Source organism: Bubalus bubalis, chromosome 12, assembly GCF_019923935.1.
Source record: "Bubalus bubalis isolate 160015118507 breed Murrah chromosome 12, NDDB_SH_1, whole genome shotgun sequence".
In the NCBI taxonomy this organism is placed as follows: Eukaryota; Metazoa; Chordata; class Mammalia; order Artiodactyla; family Bovidae; genus Bubalus; species Bubalus bubalis.
Genome location: NC_059168.1, coordinates 13,577,475 through 13,594,316, shown reverse-complemented (window position 1 = coordinate 13,594,316; position 16,842 = coordinate 13,577,475). Strand labels below are relative to the sequence as shown.

Below are 16,842 nucleotides of genomic sequence, written 5' to 3'. Positions count from 1 at the left end.
TGTTTTTTATCATCAAAATTTATTTTTCTTGATTTAAAGTGCTTCCTTTTCATGACTGGCTGGTATTTTCTAATAAGTGGATATTAATAAAGATTTTTCTTAACCTCTTCCTGCTTTTTGTAGTAATTCAGCTTCATTGAGGAGTATGTCTTCTCATTTCTCAGACTGGTTCCTGCATTTGAACTGCTAAATCACTACCACACTGTTATTCACCCTGTTTATTCCTGAAAGAGTGAGATCTTTATCTGATTAAAGACAGTCCCATCAGAGGCGCACTCTCTGTCCAAAGGTCCAGAGGAAGAGAAAAGGAAAGATTTTTGCATATAAAGGTTACATTTTGTCAGATTAGTGGTCTAGTTATCTGTGTGGCACAGTGGACCATGCAATAACTCGACTGAAAACTTCCTTTTTCATATTTATTAGGGTGGCCGGCACTAGCTGGGGTCCCAGCACTCTGACCCTTGTCAGGATCCTGGTGCAAGGCATCTCTTCTTCCCCTTGTTACTGAGACCTTGCAAACAGGGTTCCAGCCGTGTGAACCCTGGACCTGGCTCTCTGCCTTGAGGCCAGATCCCCGGCCACATCTCCTCCTCCTGTGTCCTGGGCATCCCATCAGTTATCTGGCTTCCACTGCGGGTTTCTTCCCTCTCCTCAGCAGGCCTGCTCACCTTTCACACATGGTTGGTTAACCTTAAATCTTCCTTCTTGCACTTTATTTCTTGTTGTTCAGTCGCTAAGTCGTGTCTCTTTCCAGTCACATGGACTGCAGCATGACAGGCTCCTCTGTCTTCCACTATCTCCCAGAGTCCACTGAAATTCATGTCGATTGAGTTGGTGATGCCATCCAACCATCTCATCCTCTGCCGCCCCCTTCTCCTTTTGCCCTCAATATTTCCCAGCATCAGGGTCTTTCCCAGTGAGTTGGCTTTTAGCATCAAGTGGCCAGTCTTGGAACTTCTGCATCAGTCCTTCCAGTGAATATTCAGAGTTAATTTCCTTTAGGATTGACTGATTCGATCTCCTTGCAGTCCAAGGGACTCTCAAGAGTCTTCTGCAGTACCACAATTTAAAGCATCAATTCTTTGACCCTCAGCCTTCTTTATGGTCCAACTGTCTCATCCATACATGACTACTGGAAAAACTATAGCTTTGATTGTATGGGTCTTTGTTGGCAAAGTGATGTCCCTGCTTTTTGATATGCTGTCTAGGTTTGTTACAGCTTTCCTTCCAAGGAGCAAGTGTGTTTTCATTTCATGGTTGAAGTCACCATCCGCAGTGATTTTGGAGCCCAGGGAAATAAAATCTGTTACTGCTTTCACTTTTTCCCTATTTGCCATGAAGTGATGGGCCCGGATGCCAGATCTTAATTTTTTGAATGTTGAGTTTTAAGTCAGCATTTTTACTCTCCTTTTTCACCCTCTTCATTAGTTCCTCTTCACTTTCTACCATTAGAGTGGCAGCATCTGCATAGCTGAGGTTGAGGTTGTTGATATTTGAAGAAAATCCTCAGTGTTTCTAGCTGGTGGAGGGCACTCTGCCCCCATGTTCGGATGCCTTTAGTCACCACAGTGGAAATTTAGGAGGAGGAGGCGCTCATAGCTTTGGGCCAGGGAAGAGCCATAGCTCCTGGGGGAAGCCCGTGGGGACTTTGGGGGCACCTGGATACAAAGAGGCTGCATTGTGGAAACAGTTGGCCTGGGAGTGGTGATTGAGTCTGTCTCTGTGGAGGTCTCTTTGTTCAGGACACTGGGTGGTGGGCAGGGGGGAAGAACTTGGTTACCTAGAAGAACTTGGTTTGCATTTGAGCTTTACATATTTACCCATGACCCAAGACAATTCCCTTATTTCTGAGGCTGTTTTCTTATCTGTGTAATGGGTAATATTAATAGGATTGTGCTCTTAGTTTATGGGGATTAAATGAGGTGCTATAAGTTGCTTAAACAGAGCCTGACTGATGTGTGTGGACCTTGAACAAACACCAGGCCCCTTATTTGAGTAAAGATGAGCTGGGAGGGGCAAAGCAGTTCTTCCCTCCTCTTCTTTCTCCCCTAGTATCTCTGTTCCCCTTTCACCCTTCAAGGTAACAGCTTCCCCCAACCCCCACTGTCCTCTGATTCCGGAACCTCTTTCTGTTCCAGCCCGTGGATTTGTCCCCTGCTTCCCTCTGGGGCCCACCCACAGGTTTGTTTCTGCAACTCCCTCCCATCCAATCCATCTGAATGGACTGTCCTCCACGGAGCCGTTCACAAATCCACACGGCCTTTCCCTTCTCAGAAGACTGTAGCATTTTATCACCTTCCTCCCCAGTCAGAACTCAATGATTCATACATCCAGCTTTCCACGCAAGAGGTCTCTGGGATAAAAGTCCCCATGTAGGGAGCACCGCTCTGGCTTCTGAGCCCCACGGAGCCGGAAAAACTGGGTAGCCGACAAGAGAGGGGTCACACACTGGGAAGCCAAGCATGGTAGATTTACTAGGGTAATATCTGCAGGTGAGAAAACAGCACATACATACAGAAATCCATGGGCAGAGATATCGCCCGGCACCACAAACACCAAAGCGGCGGGGGCTCAGCAAGTGGCTTTGGAAAGTTCTCTTGAAAATCCAAGGGCAGCTTTGGTGCTCAGAGATTCAAACAGAAAACTGTACAAAACCAACCCATAAATATATATATATATATTATATTATATATATGTGTGTGTATATATATAAAATTGCAAAATAAAAGCCCAAGAAACTAGTCAATCTGCACACCAGTGCTCAAAAAGTGTTAGCGTAAAGGCAAAACCCTTCGTGGGGAGGATGCACAATCCGGGGGCTGGCATGTCAGTAGCAGAAAGAGTATTTACATGGAACCCCTATTTGAAACCTCACAATACTAGGAAAAGCTAAACACAGACCAGGCATGTACAAGGGGAGGACGATTGTCAGACAGACGTATCACCGAAACCACCCACAGCTTTAGGGAACACTGCGCTCCACCAGGGCCCCCGCGCCCTGCCAGGCCAGCCAGGCTCAGGACTAGTTCTGCACCCCTGCCCCCCGCACCGGGAGAGGGCCGGGACTCAGCGGTGTAGCGTAGTTTACAGAAGTGTAAAGGTGGAGCAGCCTGTGGAGATCAATCACCCACAAAGCAGGACTGATAGGCATGGGGTAGAGTTGAAATGTAGGGGTTGGGGTCCCCCACATCTATTCCCATTTTAGGAAGGCTTTGATGTACTTAATGCAGCCCCTGTCCTTGGTCCACTTATCTTCCTCCTTCTGGTTCACTATCAAAGAGAAGGTCTGGCCTTTGCATGTCTCAGAATTATACAAGATTCCGGGGGAAAGAGATTAGGGCTTTTCTAGCTATTCTCCTACCAACCCCCTGAAGGCCTCAAAACATTTTCTTCACACTGCTAAGGTTGAGGGGGTTTACCCATCGCTGCTGCTTGGGAACAGTGGGTGAGAAATGTCGGGGGCTGACAATCTGGGGGCAGCCACGGGTGCTTCCCCATGCCCGCTGCGCCCAAGTCCCTCCTCGTGTCTTCAGGCCCCAATGTCTCATGGTGATGACTCAACTTTGGGGGCAATCTTGAAGGCAAAGGTCACCAAATATCAATTTGGCAAAACTTCATACCACCTAAGTACAAACCAACACGAACCACAACTTCTACACTTCTAAGAAAACCCTAACCGAAGATTCTTCCCCATCATTCCTGAAAGGAGATGATTCTTCCTCATCATAGACATCATTTCCTGTCTATGTGAAAACAATGCAAGGTGCTTTCTCAGGTCGAGAGGGACACCCCGCCTGAAACCCTCATGCCGAGTCCTGGGTAAGGTGGCTTCTCACTGCGGGAGGCTGAAGGGGGATCGGTGTGCGTGGGTGACAGGTCTCTACCTGTGCACTCAGTTCTGGTAAAAAGGCGGTCACCTCCGTGCTTAGACAGGACATCTGGAGCTCGTCACTCTACTGTGTGCTGTGCACATTTGTTCATATTGTGGTGCCAGTGAGCACCAACAAGCACATTTCATTAGTCAGTTCAGGCCCCTGACACTCTAAAGCGCCCCTCTCAGAACAGATGTGGAGCTGTGGTGACATAAGTCCCTTCGGGTTTTGAACTGTGAGGATCCGTATCCCTTCTGAGGAGGTGGAGAGCACAGATTTGTCCCCTCCTTCATTCCTTCAGACTCTGAATGTTATCATCTTAGGCTTGGGCTCATGTGGTAGAGAAGACCTAAAAGGACCTGCTCCCTCTGCGTTCAGAGAGACAGCTGCAAAGTACAGCCACCTCGAGGGTTGCCACTGACCCACACGAGTATCCTGGGGAAAGGCAGTAACTTTCTTCATTTGTTCAATAGACAAAAACTGCATACTCCTGCCTGGAGCTACAGCATAAAATTTATACTCATGCAAAAGATGGCACAGAGGCCGAGGGTAGGCTATGTGTCTATCTGACCCTCTGCCTACCTCCGTGGAAAAATCCACCCTTCCTTTCCATCTTCTAGGCTTTCAGAAGTGAACTGTGCTGTTGGGTGAATGGTTCTCTCCAACCCACAGCAACCGGAGAAGTGGCCTCATGGCACTTCTCCCTGTGTTGACGGTAGAAGCCCTCTGTGATGACAGCCCTGAGCAACATGCATGACTGCCTTGGCCCATTCAGGAGTGACTGACACACCCACTGGGCAGGGGGCAGAGGCTGGGCTCCATGGACATTCAGTGGTATAAGGGTGATGCTCCCCAGTGGGATTCTTACTGGACCAGGCTTCTAATCCAGCTCCCTCCCACCAAGTCCTTTAAAAGGAATTCATCTGTCTACAGAAGAACCCCGTCTTCTTTACAGGAGTGTTGAGGGAGGTTACTTTTATCTGTATAACCTGGCCAAAGTCGGACAGTGACTTGGGTCAGGTCTCAAGGCTCTTATGGAGCACAGATCTGGGCTGGTCTCTCCGCAGCGCTTTTTGCAAAGTTTCGGGAAAGTTTGCGCATGCTCTCACACATCACTGCTGGGTGCCAGCCCGTGCACAGAGAGCCACTGGCGCCAAGCTTGTGACTCTAGAAGCATCTCTCTCTCTGCCTCCTCACTCCACACCTGCCTGTCTTCCCAAGGAAACAGGCTCAGAAACCGCTCCACTCCCCAGTTCAGCATCCAGACCGCAGCTCGTTTGTCTACACTTTCTCATCCTTTTCCATAGTATATCTACACTTTCCTGGAAACTATCCTATGGCCTAACATTTCTGAGCTTCCCATATGTACATTTTCTCCAGACAGATAACTGGTCACAGTATTCAGCCAAACTTTTATTCAGAGCCAAAGAACACGTCCCTTCTTCTCACCCTAAGAGCCTGTGGTCTTGTTTGGACCCCACGCCTGCTTCTGTAGCACTCAGAGCACGGCCTCTGAGCAAGGGGAGAAGAAAAGGACTGGGGGACTCGATGGCTCTCCTAGCAACTCTAGCCTGAGACAAAACAGAACCCCAAACTGCAGTGAGCATTAGCTCTTTGACGATCCCTTCTCCTCACTGTAAAGCTCTCATCAGATGCCTTCTCCAGAGAATTTCATGGGAATGAATTCTGCACTCAAGCTCACTATTTGCTATAAAGGTAGAGGCAGTGTAAGGCAGCTCACCACACCTGTTTCGGTGCTGATGTTTCAGAAAGGCCTCCTCATGGAGCCCTCCTATTCCTCCAGCACTGTCCCCTCCCCTCCACTCCGTTCTCCACTCAGCCACCAAAGGAATTTTTCTAAAACGCAGCCTGCTCTTGATCTCCCCTGACCACAGCCCTCAGCGGCTCCAGATGCCGTACATGAGGAAGTCTAGCTCCCCCACACCTTCTACCAGTTTCCTTACAATCCACCCTGCCCAACCACGAAGTGAAGCCCACCACCCACCTCACACTGTCCGCCCCAGCAACGCTGAATGACTCCATGGACGCACCTGGTGCTCCAAACTTCCAGGCCTTTGCACACACACACTTCAATGATCACCAATGTCCTGCTCATCCTCTTGTCCTCCTGGAAAATTTCTCTTTGTTCTGAAAACCTAACTCAAGCATCACTCCTTGCAGGAAGGTTTCTCTGGCCTGAAAGATAGTAAATTGATGCCTCCTTATGCCATCTCTACATCCTTGCCTATTCCGTAACATGCCTCCTAGACTTGGAGACCTCCTCTGGGCAGGGACAGTCCTCAGGCCTGGCCCGTGACCCAAGCTCATGCATCGTTTTTGAACACATGAAGAAAGAACAGATGGATGGATATGAGGTGGCCCCATGGCATAAACTCCTGCAAGGCACGTTCATCTAAATGAGGCCTTCCTGTTGTAAAGAGAATAGAATTTGTTGAAAGCGAAAAGTCAGTCGAAATGATTTCTGAGCTACAGTCACTCAAACACAGAAAGCTGCACCAGTGGCTGTGTCCATCCTACCGGGCTCTTAACACCACCTGCCACTGGCTGTTCTAGTCACCATTGTTTTCTTTTCATGTCAGCAGAGTGCCTACCGCTGAGTGGATCCTTAACAAATATCAGGATGAATGGATGGATGTGAAATAGTTTTCTTTAAAAGGCATCAAAGGATTGGCTTTGAAAGGCATTTCCCACATCACAGACTTTTCTGACCTGGGTTGTCCATCACAAGACTTGACTCAGAAGCAAAACAGAGAGAGGAGTCTGGGCAGCAGTTAGGAATCTGTTCTAGGGACACCCAGTATGGGGCTTTCTTTAGTAATGTGTCAGTTTCATTTCTTTGCCCCATCCTTACCAACTATGGATGGTACTCCTGGCCCCAACCAGAAGGCTCTGGCCTCTCCTTTGTCAGAAGTCCACACTGGCCCAGCCACAGCCCACAGTCACCAGGAACTTACTGTGCACTGATGGGGGAAAAGGTGGGTGGTCTCCCTCCTTCACTTATGCAGTGGACAACCAGTTGCAGAAACAAAACAGTCCTGGACTAAAAGTTTTCTGATCATCACAGCTGCTAAGTGCAAAGGTTCTGACTCTGACAGACCTGGATTCAAGCCAGGCTCTGGCTCTTTCTAGCCAAGTCACTGGAACAACTTAATTATCTTTTGGGGGGCTCAGTTTTCATACCCATAAAATGGGAATAATCTGACCCACATCACAGTACTGTCTCAAGAGTTAAAGGATATAGTATATGTGAAGCCTGCATAGTGTGTGTGTATGTGTGTGAGTGTGTGTGTATAAGAAGTGCTCAAAAGCAGAAAACTATGGTTAAGAACTTTCAAAAATACTTTGACAATATTCAGGACAGAAAGGGAAAATATTCTTTGAAGACACTGTGCTTAAAAGAGAATGGATTGTCTATTTTTTAGGAGCCAACAATGCTCATAGATCAATGTCCCACAGAAAGGTATGAAAGGATAGCGATGGCATTTAAAAAACAGCTGTGGCTCTTACAGGCCCTAGGATGGATGGACAGACAGTAACAAGGCGAGGGGCACCCAAGCCTTTCTCTGAAAGCTGATCCAAGAGGATTAATTCTCAAGAGCTCACCTCATTCTCCTCTGCTGGACCCATAACCCAGAGGAGCCAAGGTCAAGGGGCCAAGGGTAAGATGCCAGTTCCAGGCTATGAGCCCGGGTTTCTAGGTTTGAAGGAAAGTCAGGGGACCCCTAATGTTGGACCGGAGGCAAACCAGACAAGTAGTGTTGCCCAAATGTCAGGAATGCTGGAAAGGCGTCACATATCCACACTGTCCTGATCCTCCTTGTACAACCCAAAGCTAACAGAGGATCAAAATTTCCCCAAATTTCAGCCCTGAGCATGAGACGAGTTTTTTTCTAAGCTAAATTTGGTTTTAGTTTTCAAGCGCCTGAGATGCACAATTCAAATGTGTTAAGTCCCTGGCTTCTTATATTGATCAAACCGTCCCCCGCTTTGTGGCTGACCTGGCTGCCCTCATGCCTGCCCACTTTTACAACTGTTCCAGCCATCATTCCAGAGGTTCCATGAAGAAAGCTCAAGGTTAGTGGTTGGGGAAGCACAAGCTAAGCCATCAGCCCTTGGGAACAGGGATTAACTTCTGGTTGAGGGGACAGGTCCATTTGTCTGGGTACTGTGAGCAGCAGGGCCATTACCCTACAGGAAAGAGAAGAGAGATTTCTAAATATAGTGATAGCTCCATCAGCAAGAGACTGGGTTCCCGCAAGGACAAGGACCTTGCTCAAGGAAGCCTCAGCCTGTCTGAATGGGGCCTGGTTGGTGAGAGCTGGCGGCCGGCTTGGGCCCCTTGCCCTGGGCTCAGATCAGGGGCAGCATCCTTGCGAGCGTGGCCCACACCTAGGCAGTGTTGTGTCTGGAAGGAGCTCAGGACCGCGAGCCAGGAGACGTGAAATCTAGTGTGAGCTCTGCCTTGAACTAGCTGAGTGACCTTGGGAAAGTCACCTGATTTCTGTGGGGCAGAGGGACAATGAGGGGCTGGGGGGGACAATCTCTAAGTTTCCCATCAGAGTGTGATCCAGGGCCTACTCGACCCCTCCTCGGCCCCACGCTTCCAGGGTCAGAGATGGGAGAAGGCGGGGCAGGGGTAGGGGAGACACAAATGGGAGCCCCAGGGGACTGCGAATCAGGACTCCACTTTCTCCTTCTTTTTGCTCTTCTTCAGGAAGGATGGGGTACGGAATTTCTTCTTCTTCTTTGAGGGAGACTTGGAAGGCGAGCCCTCTGGGGACATGGGGCCGCTGGTGACAGACTCGGTTTTGTCCTTGGAGGTATCCACATCCGTGTCAGCACTGGTGGTCATCTGGCTGAGGCCTTTGCTGAGGGTGTCCTCCACCGTCTGCTCATCCTCTCTCCCGTTGACCACCACTCCTTCTGGCTGCGTCACGTCCGGCTCTGTGGTGACTTTGCTCGTTTCTGTCAGTTTAGCCTCTTCTAGAAAAAGATCCAAACACATGATCCATTAGATTTCATTCAGTCAAGAGCTTCTGTCTGGGGCTAACAGAACCATTTCCAGGCAATTCTATATGGGAAATCTAGAGCCAAGAGTGTCAGGCTGATGTTGTCAGGGGAGGGCTCTCTCCCAGACAGTAGAGAACAGGCCCTTGGCGGGCTAGGGACTCTGGGCTCTTGTCTACAAATGTAAATGGGTCATGATGTCCAAACATGGCAGCAACCCAGCAAGGGACCAGGTGGGAGCTTTCCTTGGTATGGACAGAATGAGGAAAGAGACCCGGGCAACAGAGAGGCTGGACAGCTCAGGGGAGGTGTCCAAGAACTGTCACTGGTTCAGTTTCACCAGTAAAAATAGGAAAATGACATGTTTTCATACCCACTTCATTTCCCACACCAGTGAGGAACTTTAAAAATGGACAGTATCTTCCCAGTAGGCAGAGCAGGGCAGGCAGAGCGAGGATGGGATTCTCTGAGTGGCCCAGACCCTACAGACTGCCACTCGTTCAAGGCCAGAAACAGAACCCTCCAACAGCCCCTCCTCCTCCTTCCCACTCTCACCCCACCCTGCTTCCCACTCAAGTTCTGAAATGCATGGGCAGGGAGGAAGGAAGGAAGACTCTATAACTACAGACTTGGAAAAGTAGAAGGGAATGTGAAGATCATCTGGCTCCTCCCCATTTTACCGATGGGAAAATTGAGTAAAGTAGTAAAAGGGGACAGACTTCAGCCTCCTGCTGTCCCAGCTTAGTGCTCTTTATACTGTGTGAAACTGAGACGTGTGAGTGTACCTGTGTGTGAGAGTGCATGTGTGTGAGTGCACACCTGTGTATGTGTGCACATGTGTGATGGTGACTGGATGTTAATGTGCATGTGTGTGCATGTGTGTGAGTGTACACTTCTGTAAGTGTGTGAGTGTGTGTGAGAGTGCACATGTGTGTATGTGCATTATGCATGTGTGCACATGTGTCTGTATGTGAGTGCATGCGTGCTTGTGTATGCATGAGTGTGCACGTGTGAAATGTGCACATGTGTGCATGTACGAGTACACACATGTGTGAGTATGCACATATGCGTGAACATATGTATCTGTGTCAGTGTGCACATGCATGTGTGTAAGTGCACACCTGTATGTGTGTGTGTGTGCATGGGTGCACATTTGTGATTGTGATTGGGTGTTAGTATGCATGTGTCTGCACGTCTGTGAGTGTGCAAGTGTGTGTGTGTGAGAGTGCATGTGTGTATGCATTATGCATGTGTGTGCATATGTCTATACCTGAGTGCACACGAGTGCTTGTGTGTGCATGAGTGTGCATGTATACATGTGAAAGTGCATGTGTGTGCATGTGAGTATGCACATATGAGTGAGCATGTGTATCTAAGTGTGTGAGTGTGCACATGGTATGCATGTGTTAGTGCATGTGTGTGAGTGTGCATGTGTGGTTGCACACAAGTGTGAGTGTGCATGTGTTGAACACACATGTGTACATGTTCATGTGTGTGAATGTGCATGTGAGTGTGCATGTGTTGAACACACGTGTTCATGTGTATGAGTGTATGTGTGTGAATGCACATGTGAGTGTGCATGTGTGTAAGTGGGAGGAATAGCTAGGGAAGGTGGGGCTGGTCATTTACAGAGTGGGACAAAACAGAAATCTTGGGAAAGGGCTAGGGCTCTTTCCAGGGTAAAGACTGAAGAAATACCTGGTTACATGGAAGAGGGGGGTAAATTTGGGAACAGTTAGAATGGGCTAATTTAACTCTCTGGGCAAACCAAAGTCTTCTCCAACGACTCCTGAGAACTGTCTTCTGTTAGTACTGAGGGCCTTGGCCCTGGCTCCCATCTTCCTACTGTGTGGCCCGCATCCTGCCATCACCCACCTACCAAGCCCTCTAAAGCCCTTGACTCCTATGGCCCTTATGGTCTGCTCTCCCCCCATGCATTCCCATGGTCATCACTGGCCATTCTCTTGAAGACAAGAAAGCAGTCCAGACACAACCTTCCCCCTGACTGCTCTCCTCTCCTCACCTGCTTTTGGCCTCATCAACCCTCTGTCCCTGGACCTCTCTCTGCCTTCACAGCCTGTTTCCCTCTGCCTGGACTGCCCTTCTCTGTCTTCTCCATGTCCCCAACCTTCACCCACACAATGAATCAGCTTGAGTCTTACCCTCCCCTTAAACTCTTTCCTGATCCCATCCCTGCTTCCAGGTAGAATGTGTCACTCCTTTGGGCCCCTAGTGTACAAATTTCCATCACAGAAATATACAACAATCACTTCTTTTTAATGTCTATCCCTTCCCTCAAAACTGAAATAAATTAGACAAGACTGTGTTTAATTTTCTATGTAACTAGCTCATAGGAGGTATTCAAAAAGTGATTGTGGAATCCATGAATGGCTGAATGCATCAGCAAACAAATGAACATGTGAATGGTTTTATTCCAACCAAGCCAACACCACACATTGTCATCTTTCTTACTTGTCACAGCCTGAGCCAACCATGTAAACAAAGAGCAGGCTGTGTGCTGGCCTTTACCTCCTGAACCTCCTCCTCTGTCCCCACTCTCAATCCCCTGGACTTCTGTTCCTTTCATGGCCCCTCACTGAGGTGACCCATGAGGTCATGTTTCTCAAGTCTCACCCTCTCAGATGACTTTGTTACTTGCTTTCTAGCTCCATGAACACGACTGTGGATTAGAGGGCTCTCCATTTCTGTCCATGTGCTACTTCCTGCCCTGGTGGCAACAGGCAGCCTCACTCCAACAGCACCGTTCATCCATGCCCACCCCAGCAGCCTCATCCACAGCTGCAGCCTCTGCCGTGTCTTGCTTTAGGAGCACACGCCCAGGTACTTCTTCCCCATCCAGAAAATGAGACCATGCTGAGTATACTGGCAGCATTTCTCATGCTGGCAGTATACAGAGCTTTCTCATGATGAATTTCTCGGGGAGCAGCAGAAACACAAAGTGGGGCCGGGAGGCAAAAGGCCTTGGAGAAGTCAGGTTCCAAATTAAGGTCATCACTCCCTCAACTGGAGGAAACCAAAACACTGAAGGGTGTGGCTGGCCAAGAGAAGGGGAGGCAGAACAGGGCTCTAGAAATACTTATTGGGCCCCAGTAATAAAAGCATCAAGGACCAGCTCTGAGAGTCCAGATCCCTCCTCTGCTAAAAGCCCAAAACAGGTAAGATCAGAACTTGAGGGGTCTTCAGCTATTTGAAGACCAGGCTGGGAAGAGCCCCAGCAACTAGAAGCAGATGGAAACTCACCTTCTCACATCCCCTAAGGAGAATCACTGGCTTTCTCTCCTAGATGGGGCACTTGGAGCTCTGGGAGTAGGAGACAGATGTGGGAGTGGGTGGAATGAAGTAGAGGCTGGAAAAGGGGGTTGTCTATCCAAGGATGGTGGTCAGGAAGCAGGAGGAAGAGAAAAGGGAGTAGGGAGAGTGCCCTTTCTCTTTCAGAGAAAGACTGGGCTTGGCAGGCAGGGACAATATCTACACCCTCATGGGCTGGAAAGAGCTGAAAGGCTTGCAGGGGCTGGAGGAGGAAGAAAGGTGCTTTGGGAGGGGGGTGCCAAGCTTGTTTGGGTACTTACCTCTCGGAGTGGATTTCTCACTTTCCCTCAGCATCCAAACACTTGTCTCTCAGTCCTCCAGTGTCCCCTCCCAGAAATACCCACTCCCTGGAAAGCTCACTCTACTCTTGTCTGCCAGTCCAAGCATATATCTCCCCATGGTCTGGTCCAAGCCTCCCTTGACATTTGACAATGATCTTGCCCTTTTCTAAACCTACTACCAATATATTAATTTTACACTTGAGTGTGGCCCCCCTCCCACACTGAGTAGGGGATAGCCCTGTGACTTGGAGGAAGCAACAGAATGCAGAGGAAGTGCCACTAGAGGAAATGCCATTAAAGGAAGTGCCACTAACCAGCCTCAGGATGAAGAATTAAGAAGGCCTAGCAGCTTCTGCTAGCTTCTGTTTGGGGAGCCCTGAGGCACCATGTATAAAGTCCAACAACCTTGATGGGAACATAGATGGAGAGGCCACACGAAGAGTACCTACAATCACATGGAGAGAGACAGAGACAGACAAAGAGGCCCAGCCATTCCACTGTCCCAGCTGAGCCCAGCCTTCCAGCCACTCCGGCCAAGGCACCTGACACGTGAGTGCATTATCTTGGAAATTCTAGTTCAGTCAGGCACCCGGATGACTGCAGCTCCAGCTGACATCAGTGGAGCAGAAGAACCATCCCGCTGAGCCTAGTCAACCCACAGAAGAACTAATTTCCATAAACCGGTTCTCATTAAGTGCTATGATTTAATAATTATCTACTGCTACATAACAAACCACCCCAAAACTTAGTGATTTAAAACAGCAAGCAGTATAGTATCTCTCACCACCCTGGGAACACAGTACATAGTGAGAGCTCATTTATGAAAACACATGACCGGATCCCTTTATATTTAGGAGCTCCTTTTATCCTGATAACGATGCTGTGAATTAGGAAAGCCAAGGATTCATGTTAGTTCCCCATTCTTTAGTGTTTTTAAGCAACTTATTTGAAGTGGCTAAATTAGTCAGTGACAGGGCTGATCTTCTAATGTCAAATGGAGGGCTATTTCTTTGCGAGGATAGCCAGTGCTCCTGGAGGGATGGAGTTTGCAGGGCAGGGACAGTCAGGAGCTGGTCAAAGATAAAGTGATGACAGAGATGGCAGAGGTGAGGGAGGAGAACTTGAAAGCCTCTTTCAGAGACGCTGGGTGGTAGGAATCAAGGAGACAGAGGAAAAGTGATGGTGAGGTGATTTAGCACAAGAGGATTTGAGAGTATGGTGACAGATGGAGAAAAAGCCATTCCTGACCCAGTAGCTGAGCTACACGTGAAAGTGTAGATGCTGCTTGGAGTGTTAGCCCTGTCACCCTGAGGAGCTGGGCAAGCCATCGGGCAGCATGGCCAAGCCACCCAGCCCCACCTCACAACAGTCATCCTAGACAGCTCCAACTGGGTCTCATTACATAAGGTCGGCTCCAAAGAGGTCCACATTCCCCAACTCTATTTCAGAAAGTCTCTTCTAACAACTCAACTGGGGTGTGCCTCTCCATGGAGCACAGATTTGGGTCAAAGAAAAGCAGGAATTCAGCCAGTGGGAAAGCAGTGATCTCACCCCTTACATCCTCCTCCTCCTGCCCTCTGTCCCACTGGGCAGCAGAAATTGCTCTAAGGGGCTCCCAAGAGCTTAAATGGAAGCCTCCTCTCAGTGGCATTGCCTTCCTACAGTTGGCTGCAGGGATGCTGCAGACAGCAGTCAGGCTGGGTGCACTATGCATCCAGATCTGGCAGTTGTGCCCCAAGGTCATTCAGGCTCTGGCCTCCAGCCCTAGAAGACATCATGGGCTCCTTAGATGGGCCCATGCATTAGGAATGGGCTGCAGGTGTGCCCCTGAGGCCACAGGAACTGCCAGAGGGGAGTACCCAGCAGCTGGTCCCACAGTTCATTCACTGTGGGGGCTTGTTGCTTGTGGGTGGTGTGCCCTGTGTGAATACAAGAGTGTTTGTGCATGAGTACATCTATCTTAGAGGGAGCCTAGTCCATGCACAGCACATGTGGAATTGGTCATGGCATTTACAGTCAGGAAACCTCCCAAAGGCAAGGTTGTGAACTGCAAATTAAAAATTGAGGAGAAATCTATTTCCTTTGCAATACTCCTCCCTCCCCACATTGCAAGTGTTGGAGTAAGTTAGTAAACAGCATCCCTATACTTCTGACAGAGACAGGTATTCAGAATCAGAGGAAACTCCTTTGATGAAGGCACAAATGAGAAGAGGAAGGAAAACACTGTGCAGACGGGCTGACAACACCATGATGAGACAGATGGACACAGTCATGGGACATCATGGGACATCACTCAGGCTCTGGCCTCAAGCAGATGGGTTTCCTCTGGCAGTGCTAGGCCTGTGGTCAAGACAGCAACTCACTTACAGAAGGAGCTCAGGATTGCGGTACGCAAACAGCATCCACATGTCTGGCCATTCTACCCAGGAAGGGGAAGGTTCCATCAGGCCACCCAGCTGGTACCATGTGCATGGGGTCCAGGCCTCCCTGGTGAGGGCCCTGGGGGACCCAGGGGAGGAGCATTCATTCCCCACAGTGATTCCAGAAGCTCATTAAAGACACTTTCATGATCTGGGAGGTGTGGACGGTATTATTCAGTTCAGTTCAGTCACTCAGTCGTATCTGACTCTTTGAGACCCCATGAACCACAGCACGCCAGACCTCCCTATCCATCACCAACTCCTGGAGTTCACCCAAACCCAAGTCCATTGAATCGGTGATGTCATCCAACCATCTCATACTCTGTCGTCCCCTTCTCCTCCTGCCCTCAGTCTTTCCCAGCATCAGGGTCTTTTCAAATGAATCAGCTCTTCGCATCAGTTGGCCAAAGTATAGGAGTTTCAGCTTCAGCATCAGTCCTTCCAATGAAAATTCAGGACTGATTTCCTTTAGGATGGACTGGTTGGATCTCCTTGCAGTCCAAGGGACTCTCAAGAGTCTCCTCCAACACCACAGTTCAAAAGCATCAATTCTTCAGCGCTCAGCTTTCTTTATAGTCCAACTCTCACATCCACACATGACCACTGGAAAAACCACAGCCTTGACTAGACGTACCTTTATTGGCAAAGTAATGTCTCTGCTTTTCAATATGCTGTCTAGGTTGGTCATAACTTTCCTTCCAAGGAGTAAGCTTCTTTTAATTTCATGGCTGCAATCACTATCTGCAGTGATTTTGGAGCCCAGAAAAGTAAAGTCAGCCACTGTTTCCACCGTTTCCCCATCTATTTGCCATGAAGTGATGGGACCAGATGCCATGATCTTCGTTTTCTGAATGTTGAGCTTTAAGCCAACTTTTTCTCTCTCCTCTTCATCAAGAGGCTCTTTAGTTCTTCTTTACTTTCTGCCATAAGGGTGGTGTCATCTGCATATCTGAGGTTATTGACATATCTCTTGGCATTCTTGATTCCAGCCTGTGCTTCCCCCGGCCCAGCATTTCTCATGATGTATTCTACATATAAGTTAAATAAGCAGGGTGACAATATACAGCCTTGATGTACTCCTTTTCCTATTTGGAACCAGTCTGTTGTTCCATGTCCAGTTCTAACTGTTGCTTCCTGACCTGCATATAGGTTTCTCAAGAGGCAGGTCAGGTGGTCTGGTATGCCCATCTCTTTCAGAATTGTCCACAGTTTATTGTGATCCACACAGTCAAAGGCTTTGGCATAGTCAATAAAGCAGAAATAGATGTTTTTCTGGAACTCTCTTGCTTTTTCCATGATCCAGTGAATGTTGGAAATTTGATTTCTGGTTCCTCTGCCTTTTCTAAAACCAGCTTGAACATCTGGAAGTTCACGGTTCACGTATTGCTGAAGCCTGGCTTGGAGAATTTTGAGCATTACTTGACTAGCATGTGAGATGAGTGCAATTGTGTGGTAGTTTGAGCATTCTTTGGCACAGCCTTTCTTTGGGATTGGAATGAAAACTGACCTTTTCCAGTCCTGTGGCCACTGCTGAGTTTTCCAAATTTGCTGGCATATTGAGTGCAGCACTTTCACAGCATCATCTTTACAGATTTGAAATAGCTCAACTGGAATCCCATCACCTCCACTAGCTTTGTTCATAGTGATGCTTCCTAAGGCCCATTTGACTTCACATTCCAGGATGTCTGGCTCTAGGTGAGTGATCACACCATGGTGATTATCCGGGTTGTGAAGATCTTTTTTGTACAGTTCTTCTGTGTATTCTTGCCACCTCTTCTTAATATCTTCTGCTTCTGTTAGGTCCATACCATTTCTGTCCTTTATTGAGCCAATCTTTGCATGAAATATTCCCTTGGTATCTCTAATTTTCTTGAAGAGATCTCTAGTCTTTCCCATTCTATTGTTTTCTTC

General features: G+C 48.5%; 1 protein-coding gene across 2 annotated transcripts in view; it reads right to left on the bottom strand.

The window, feature by feature from the left end:
• Nucleotides 1-2,455: 2,455 nt before the first annotated feature.
• ADD2 (adducin 2) overlaps nucleotides 2,456-16,842 on the bottom strand; it is a 128,200-nt gene continuing 113,813 nt past the window's right edge. For both annotated transcript variants that reach the window (XM_044925792.2, XM_025260842.3), the window contains one exon: nucleotides 2,456-8,876. In XM_044925792.2, coding sequence (XP_044781727.2) covers nucleotides 8,569-8,876 — 308 coding nt within the window. In that variant the 3' untranslated portion in view covers nucleotides 2,456-8,568. The remainder of the gene's footprint in view (nucleotides 8,877-16,842) is intronic.